The sequence below is a fragment of the Sinocyclocheilus rhinocerous genome, unplaced genomic scaffold (genome assembly GCF_001515625.1).
Source record: "Sinocyclocheilus rhinocerous isolate Xijiao unplaced genomic scaffold, SAMN03320098_v1.1 scaffold2415, whole genome shotgun sequence".
Classification (NCBI taxonomy): Eukaryota; Metazoa; Chordata; class Actinopteri; order Cypriniformes; family Cyprinidae; genus Sinocyclocheilus; species Sinocyclocheilus rhinocerous.
The window spans coordinates 240575-250020 of NW_015666566.1; the positions used below are offsets into that span (position 1 = coordinate 240575).

The 9446-nt window shown below is 36.6% G+C and overlaps 1 protein-coding gene across 3 annotated transcripts; it reads left to right on the forward strand.

Moving 5' to 3' along the window:
* The first annotated feature begins 6554 nt into the window (after positions 1-6554).
* Positions 6555-8808, forward strand: LOC107732796 (uncharacterized). 3 transcript variants are annotated; one of them, XR_001638906.1, is made up of 4 exons: positions 6555-6784; positions 6874-6977; positions 7132-7919; positions 8637-8808. XR_001638906.1 is itself a non-coding variant. In XM_016544214.1 (3 exons), exons 1-3 carry the CDS (start codon positions 6580-6582, stop codon positions 7552-7554), a joined length of 729 nt encoding a protein of 242 aa, XP_016399700.1. In that variant the 5' UTR covers positions 6555-6579; the 3' UTR covers positions 7555-8004. The 3 variants fall into 3 exon arrangements, 2 of the variants coding, with proteins under 2 accessions (XP_016399700.1, XP_016399698.1); XM_016544214.1 differs by lacking the exon at positions 8637-8808 and having other exon boundaries at positions 6877-6977; positions 7132-8004; XM_016544212.1 differs by lacking the exon at positions 8637-8808 and having other exon boundaries at positions 7132-8003.
* Positions 8809-9446: the final 638 nt, after the last annotated feature.

The following is a 9446-nucleotide window of genomic DNA, read 5'->3' on the forward strand; positions in this document are numbered from 1 at the left end:
AGAGGGTAGGGGACCTGCACACATTTTCGGTCGACGATTCGTGCCTAGAGTTTGGGCCGGCTGACTCACAGGTAATCCTGAGGCCCCGGTCCGGCTATGTGCCCCAAGGTTCCTACTACCCCCTTCAGGGATCAGGTAGTGAACCTGCAAGCACTGCCCCCGGAGGAGGCAGACCCAGCCCTAGCTTTGCTTCGTCCCGTCCGAGCCTTGAGAGTGTACGTAGACCGGACACAAAGCTTTAGGACCTCAAACCAGCTCTTTGTCTGTTACGGAGGCCGGCAGAAGGGGAAGGCCGTCTCTAAGCAGAGGATGGCCAACTGGGTAGTGGAAGCTCAGGACCTCAGACCAGTTCTTTGTCTGTCACGGAGGCCGGCAGAAGGGAATGCTGTCTTTAAGCAGAGGATGGCCCACTGGATAGTGGATGCTATCACCCTGGCTTATCAGGCACAGGGTGTGCCCTGCCCACTCAGGTTGCGAGCTCACTCTACTAGAAGTGTTGCATCCTCCTGGGCCTGACAGATATTTGTAGAGCTGCGGGCTGGGCGACCCCAACACATTCGCTAGATCCTATAGCCTTCGTGTGGAGCTGATATCCTCCTGTGTTCTCACCTTAAACGGGTAGAGGCACTGAGAGGCCCCGGTTTAGTGTCGGCTTGCTAAAAGTGCTCCGGAGTGTCCGTACTGTAGACCCTGTCCAGCTCCTCCATCCCCTCGGCAGCCAGACGTCGCAGAACGTCCGGCGCCAGGCCCTCAATGGATGAATCTGTGAGAACCGGTAGAGGGCTGGGTTCCATATGTAGAGACCTAAGTGGATCCCATATGTGTAAAGTCCACGTTATAGCCTCAGAGCCCATGTTTCCCCGGCAGACTTCTGCCATTTCCAAGAGGGTTATAATCACCTCTAATCTTCCACATGCACCTAAACGCTTGTCCATATTTGTAAGTGCTTCCGAAACCTCCTTCGGAAAGGATGGGGCTTCTGCAACGTTCCTGTTCCAAGTGGAACGGGTACGTTTTCCCAGTGTTATCCAATCTCACTGAGTGGGTAGTGCTATGACAACAGTGACTGGTCTTCTTGTTGCGAGCCCAGCGGCCAGGTCACCGGCTCGGCACCTCAGCGAAAACCTGGTATGTGTTGCACCGGCTGCCTTTTTATGCTCACGCTGTGATCATCGGCAGCTGGATGCAATCATCGCATGCCAATGTGCATTAGCTTGTTTAGTTTACACCCGAAGTGGATTGGTCTCTCTAAGCGAGATCCCAGTTCGTCGTCACTGATGTGACGTCTCCGTTCCCTCCTTCAGGGAACGAGGGTTACATATGTAACCGAGATGTTCTTCACACTAAGAAAATTTTTTTCTTTTTAAGAACGGTTCACTGAAAGGTTCTTTAGGGAACCAAAAATAGTTCTTCTATGGCATCACTGCAAAACCCCACTTTTGAAACCTTTATTTTTAAGAGTGTAGACAGAATCGTCCAACTAAATTATTTTTCAACCTTTGTAACTCCAGGGTCCTTCATTGTCAATTGTTTGTGATAGTCAATCATTGTCAGTGGCAGCAGCTTCTACTTTTTTAAAACACATAAATTAATTGTGAACTTAGAGCTTTGTTTAGCATACAGACTATGTGCATGTTATTAACAGTTCCACATTTTTGTGCATGCAATAAATCTGATGTATTGATAAAATCTGTTAATTAAAGTTACTTAAAAGATTTATGCTGTTGGCACAGTCAGAGATCAGTTAAGCAGACAAAGTAATTTTTACGCAATAGAAATTGGAGATAAAACTGATGGACTGATAAGTTTGGCTTTTCAGATATTCAGCTGATTGGCATCTCCATTAGAAGCAGCATGGGCCTTGAAAAGGAATCTAACATTCAATCCACAGAACCTGGAAATGACTTGCTTTTGTTTTTAAAGCTTTTCTTAGTTAGATCATTACTGGTGTAAGATTAACTGTAGTGTTGCTTTGTGAGTTTTCCTGCACTTTACCCTAGTTAAATTAGAAAGGAGTGTATATTGAGAGTATGTGATGGAGAAGTAGTGTATGGGGCTTAGAAGGAGGATGGGAGGAGTAATACCAAACTAACTATCTAATCCATACCATTTTTAGAGGGCCTTCTGTGACGAGTGCAAGTTCAAGGAGACACTGCTGCCCAACAATTACAACGCATATGAGTCTTCCATTTACAAGGGCTTTTATATCGCCCTCAGCAAACACGGCCGCTTGAAGCGAGGCTACAAGGCTTCCCCAGCAATGACTGTCACACATTTCCTCCCACGTTTATGAGCAAACCTGGCAATAACACAATAATTTGCACATATTGGATGTTCTCGTAGGTAACCCAAACATGCTAAGAGGTGAACTGCAAAGAACTAAAATAACACTTACAGTATTTATTCTCGTTGAAATAATAATAATATATGTATATTTCGTTAGCTTACTTTGTGTACATGCCATGCTTATGATTTCTATTATGAATATTATGAGAGTCAAGGAGCTTTTTTTGCTCTCACTTTTTATGGGTGCTTGCCATAACTGGTGTAAACCTTACCCGGCATTGGACTAACATCCTTAGCTTTTACAGTGAAATGGATACTTTTTATTACCTCAAAGAGCCACGTCCACATTGAAAAAAGTTATGGAGGGAAAAATAAATATCAGTTCACTTTGATCTTCATCTGTTCCACCATTTTTGAAAGCACTTATTTTTCATGATTAGGTGATGCCTTAGCCTCTGCTATTTTGCCTCTTTTTATGCATGCAAGAAAGAGGTTTTTGTTCCATATTTAGATCAATAACCAAATAGTCGACATTAAAAACCGATTGCATGCATCCTTATTGGGAGTTAAACTCAGAGAGGGCTATTTTACGCCTCAAGTAAGTTCAGAATTTGACTGAAAGTCTGTGGACGGCTAGTCCTGAAAGGTTTGGGTGCTTCCATTTGAATTAATATACTGATCAAGCTAGTGAAATGCACAGAATTGCATTAACCTTGAATTATGTGGCACGATTATATGATAGCATAATAAGAAAACAGCTGATTTGATTTATCAGATTAAATATAGCGTGTGATTAAGTCCTTGATTAAGTATGTATTGATATTAGTCAGTGGTGTCTTATGTTTTACCTCTACAGTCGGTGAGGGCTCATTCACCAACATGTTGACTACATACTTGAACTCCACCTCAAAAAGTCTTTGGAATGTAAAAACCAATACAACCGTCTTAATCTGTTCGAGATAACATAATTTGCGCATTACTTTATGTTTGAATACAAGCATAGACCCAAACACCTGTGCACACTCTTAAATTCCCAAGTCAATTGACTTTATCTAGAGAATTTGCTTCAAGTCGCACATGAAATTGAATTGAACTTCGGTATTTGTAGGCATTGCCCTTCCCTCGCCCCACTTTTTTTAGCTATACAATTACAGGAATAGTTCACCCCAAAATTTTAATTTGCTGAAAATGTACCCTCAGACTATCCAAGATGTAGATGAGTTTGCTTTTTCATCTGAAAAAATTTGGGAGAAATTTAGCATTACATTAGGCTATTTGTTCACCAATGGATCCTCTGCAGTGAATGGGTGTTGTCAGAATGAGTCCAAACAGCTTTTAAAAAATTCTAAATAATCTACAAGTAATCCACATGAGTCCAGTCCATCACTTAATGCCTTGTGAAGTGAAAAGCTTCACATTTGTAGTAAACAAATCCATCCACATATTTTTAACTTCAAACGAGTCCTATAATCCATAGTATTGCTTGTTTTGTCTGAAGAGAAAAAGTATGCCAGACCAAGCAAAGCTTACAAGAAAAAAAGTCCAAAAGAGTTCTAAAAAATATGTTGGTGAATTTTGATGTTACAAACACTCAACTTTTCACAAAAGATGTTAACTGATGGACTGAGTGTGGATTACTTGTAGATTATTGTGATGACCACAAAATTTATCAGCTGTTTGGACTCTCATTCTGACGGCACCCATTCACTGCAGAGGATCCATTGGTGAGCAAGTAATATAATTCTAAATTTCTCCAAATCTGTTCCAATAAAGAAACAAACTCATCTACATCTTGGATGGTCTGAGGGTGAGTAAATTTCAAGCAAATTTTCATTTTTGGGTGAAGTTCTTTAAAGAAATAAACTCCTTTATATTCAAATAATAACTAATTTATTATTAGAATATTCAATTAAAGGCTGAGGCTCTCATTTTCCATCTTCATTTTTCTTGCGGTTGCTACTCATGCTGCAACAATCAAGATGTTTTTATCTTTGCTACTATATCCTTAAAACACGTGCAAAACACGTGTTGCATTTCTGACGCAGCTGCAATGTGTAGGAGAGAATTAAAGGTTTGATAATCACTGCAGTACTAGCAAGTACATATTGACCTTGATTTCTCTTGCATTACTGCTTCTACATTTTGAGACATCTTAATGATACAAAGGAGAAGGATGTTATTTTTATAACAGTTATGGCTGGGATGTTTGAGCCAGGTACACTGATATTTAGAGTATATACAATATGCTCATGGAGTGTGTTTGTGACTTTTTTCTTAAAGGTATATTTCACCCAAAAAATGAAGATTACTCACCCTCATGTCGTACCAAATCAGTGTGACATTTTGTCTTCTGTGGAATGTAAAAGAAGGTATTTTGAAGAATGTTTTGGACCCCATTGACTCTCATTATATGGGCACTTAAGAACGGAAGTTACACAGGTTTAGAACGACATGAGGGTGAATAAATAATGACAGAATTTTAATTTTTGGGTGAACTAAGCAAAATTAAAACTATGGTCTATGGCTATGGTCATTTTTTAATGTTCTGAGAATAAAGAAAGATTTTCAGCTGTACTATGTTGAAAATATGAACTATATATTAGTATTGATGGCTATGGATTTAAAATTCTTTGTACCCCAAATATGGCATGCAATGTGATTGCTTCAATGAAACTGTCAAAATGACTGCTTTTTTATGTATGTGATGACTGATGTTAATTTATTGATATGTATCTCCACTGTACCCTGTCCTCTATCACATGTCTGATCTCTTTAAACTTAGATGAAATGAATAGAATTTTGCATGGTTTTTAATGCAAAATGATGGACAGAAATGTGCATCTAGAAGTTAAGCCCTCTAAACTAAGTGCTTATACAGAAACAGCTATTTCTCATGTAAGTTCCACCGGTTTCTTTGTACTGTACTTTGTCTCCAGCTTTGAAATGGCCCCATTTGTGGCTTGCGAGATGATTGTAATGGGTTGTGCATGTGTGTGTGTCCTTGTACGTATGCAGCCTTTGTGTTTTCTCAGTTTTGTATTCCTGCACTGAGGGGCAGACGCCTCCTCCAAATTCCCCTCCTATTTTCTAACATATACCTCACCTTCTGCCTTAGTTCCAATTTGTTGAAATGATTGTACGATTTGTTGGAGACAACAAACTTTTTGCCAATCATTTTGTTCTCTGAAAAAAAAAAAGAAAAAAGAAAAAATGAGTAAGAATTCTAATATATTAAGAAAATGTTTCCTTTTATTTTTATACGTATGTGCTGTGCACAGCAGCCAACTGTATTACTGAAATGAAAATAAAAGGTTGTTTTTTAGCCTCTGTGTTTTTGCATTATACTTTAATCATAATTAAATAGGTTTTTACTGAAACAGGTCTGAAATGTTTAGTTAGCAGGGGGTTAAAAAATATGGATAGTATTAGTTGTGTTTGCGCCCCCTCATGTGGTCAAAATCAGAAATGCATAAGTTTTTGCGTAAAATTACCATCCTGTCTCTTTTACGTTTGATTTCACATACCTTTTTTACGCACAGACTAAGTAAAGCAAATAAATTAACAATAAATAAAATAAATACATTACATTTTTTTCTTGTAAGGCTGTAGCATTTACTTAAAAATATAAAATATCTTAAATATAAGATATATAAGCAATAAAGCAGATATTGGTCAAAATGGAAATAAATAAATTAAAAACAACATGAATGAATGAATGAATGACAACGCACCTTAGTCCTACAGCCATTTCAGATTTTTTTTCCAACTTCAATTATGTTGTAAAATCTGTGAAATTATCAAATCAAATTATGACGTTTGCTCTCAGTAATCCAATCACAGCCTTTAAATAGGCCTATGTGAGCAGAAATTGGGATGAAATGCCTTGAATTCAGTTTAGCCTTGAATCTAACTTAATTTTGCTTATGTTATTAACGGTAAAAAAAATTATATTGAAAGTGAATAGCATAATATAGGCTATATTTTTCTATAAAAAAAAAAGATAAACACTTATGCACAAAAGAAAGCATTAAAGAGGTGAGCAATGACAATTAGGTTAATGGTGCAAAATATTTAGTAGCGCAAGTTGTAACTTCAGAATTTGTCCCTTCAAAACTAGGTTAACTTATGTAAAGCTGGTGAACCCGGCATCTGGTTACAACTGCCAGTTGTAGCTGATCAACTTTAAAGTTCTTGGTCTGCAAACATGACCGTTGAACTCATTTCCCCCAATTATATAAACTAGCGGTGAGATGCCTCACTGTATCCTGAGCTCTTGCCTGATTCAGTCTGATCATGCACACAGTCCCTCTTCTCTGTCTGGCTGCTCTAAGCACCTCAGCACTAATAACTTGTCATCCTATACAAAAGGAAACAATCCGAACAGATTTAACAAGAGAAAATCTGAGCAATATGGAGACCATGATCAGTACATACGGATATTTCCTGATGATGACATTTAGTAAAAGAATGAGGAAAGCCATTTCTCGAGAGTCCAAAGGTAAGTTGTTGTTTTTTATACATAAACAGGCACATTTCTACATATTTTGACTGTTAATAACATTATTGGTGCTCTTTTAATTCATAAAGGAGCTGCTTTACTGAAGAAAAGAAGCAAGGACTGCTTCTTACTACTTCATATTAAAACAAATAATATAATGTGCTTGGATAGAACTAAAAACACATATATTTCAGTGAGTATTCGTTTTTTATCAATATTGTAAACAATATATGATTTTATAATGTTTTAAAGACTTTTGCCATTCTAATTACTACATTATGGATCAATATAGCTAAAAGGATTTAATAATTTAAAAAAGCTTTAATAAAACACATTATTATCCTCAGGTTCATGGCATTAATAAGGACTGCTTTAAAACAATTGACGGAAAGAATTCCCATCATGCTTTGTGCCCATGGAGGAGTGATGCAATGATCAAGCTTGTTGGAGGTAAAAGTCACACCGAGGCTTATAGTGCACAATTACATCATTCTCTGCAGTCAAACAACCATAAAACACATCGCAGACAGAGAAGAAGCCAGTATATTGACCCATCTGATCCCTTGGGATCTGAGAATCCGAGGTCAAGGACTGCTAATCATCGAAGACCAAATCGAGAGCATGAGCACGAGTGCAGCAGTAATGTTTCTAAAGAAACCATCACTTCCTATGACGACCCTTTACACGTACTGCTCTCCAAGAGCCCTGTCAGTCCCAATTTACAAAAACAGAAGAAACACAAGCAAGGTGCACCATCTGATCCATTCTGAATTACTGACCTAAAAATAAAAGTTCATTAACAATTTTATAAGCCTTGCACTAAAGAAAACCATCTGTGAACCACCCAGGAGAACTTTTTTTTTTTTTGGATGATTCCTAAAACCAATACACTGACCTAAAGAACTTACAACATCACGTTAAGAAACCAAATGGTTTCGAGGAAACATATCACCAAGAACTGTATATGATGCAATCTAGGGCCTCAGGACCTCAGTTGGTGTTGAGGCTAGTTTAGGTCACTGTTTGTCAGTCCTTTCACCTTTTCAAGTCAGTTAAAATTTAAACTACCTTGCAATGCTGCGGCAATGACATTGTTTTCATAAGAACTGTGCAAGAATCTTTCCAATCGACTGATGTAGGTAATATCATGAAATACTAAGTAGAAATGTCATAGTTTCTAACATGTATGAGATGGTGCTGGCCACCTCTACTGAATTATTTATTAAAAAGTACTGATATATTTTTATTTATTATATTTTATATTGATGTCTTTAATTAAAATATTACCTCAGAAATGTATCAAACTCAAACTTTTAAATTGTATTTTTTAGTTCTATTAGCTATTCATTTCAAGAATTCTTAGGAGCGTAATTACCTGTATTTATACTGTGTAAAATGATGTATAATGCATAACGTAATATATATATATATATATATATATATGAAAAAATTATAAAAAAATAGAATGAATGCATTCAAACAATAAAAGAATTGTAAAATATTTTTTCTTAGCTTCCCGTCCTTCTTAATGAGTTTCCCATTAAATCTTATAAATTTAGGCACTCAGAAGTCTCTCAGCACATTATATAAAAACCATCATAGATGTATTATATGATTAAGTTGTTGTTGTGATGTAATGTTTTAGTTTTCTGAAATCTGATTTTTTTACATTAATGCTTGATGATTAGAATCAAGTACTATGACAGCAAATAGCAAGATAAAGATACTGACAATCTATTTAACTCTGATGTTTCCATTTGCATTGGAGTGATATCAGTTGGATTTGTTGATGTTTGTTTTTAGTGATTATGTAATTTTGAAACCAACAATATATCCTTTCTTTCATCAACAGATTGTTGAAGGATACAATTTGGGTGCATGAGTTTGCAGAAATAAATGAATTCAAACATTCTCTCAACAAACACCTTAAAATGAGGTCAGAGTAGCTGAATATCTTCAATATTGACTGTTCTGTGCTGTTGAAGTACATGTCAGGACACTCTGCAACTATTATGTAAATATGAGGCACAAATGCATATATAAAAATATTCTGTTCTTGCATATCAGTTTCAGGTTCAGCATTAATTTAGGGCAGGTTATTATAGTGATTCAAAGATGAAAACAAAAGTTCACCTAAATGACTGGAAATTGTTACAAAGATACAAGAAAACAAGTAAGAAAACGGCATAATATTAGAGAAACTGCAGTGATTCCAATGAGGGGAAAAAATACAAGAACATAGATGGAGGATATATTTATTTAGTTAAAATTTATACTTTTATAGCATTTAAAAAGAAATCAATAACTTACACAAACACTCCTTTACAGAATATTAAATAGTTTTAAGAGTCAATATTTAATACTGCCAGTGTCTAAATGGTAAGCACACATATAAAATAATATAATATAGGACTCATAAGTTATATGTACAGTATCTCACAGAAGTGAGTACACCCCTCACATTTTTGTAAATATTTTATTATATCTTTTCATGTGACAACACTGAAGAAATGACGCTTTGCTACAATGTAAAGTAGTGAGTGTACAGCTTGTATAACAGTGTAAATTTGCTGTCCCCTCAAAATAACTCAACACACAGCCATTAATGTCTAAACCACTGGCCACAAAAGTGAGTACACCCCAAAGTGAAAATGTCCAAATT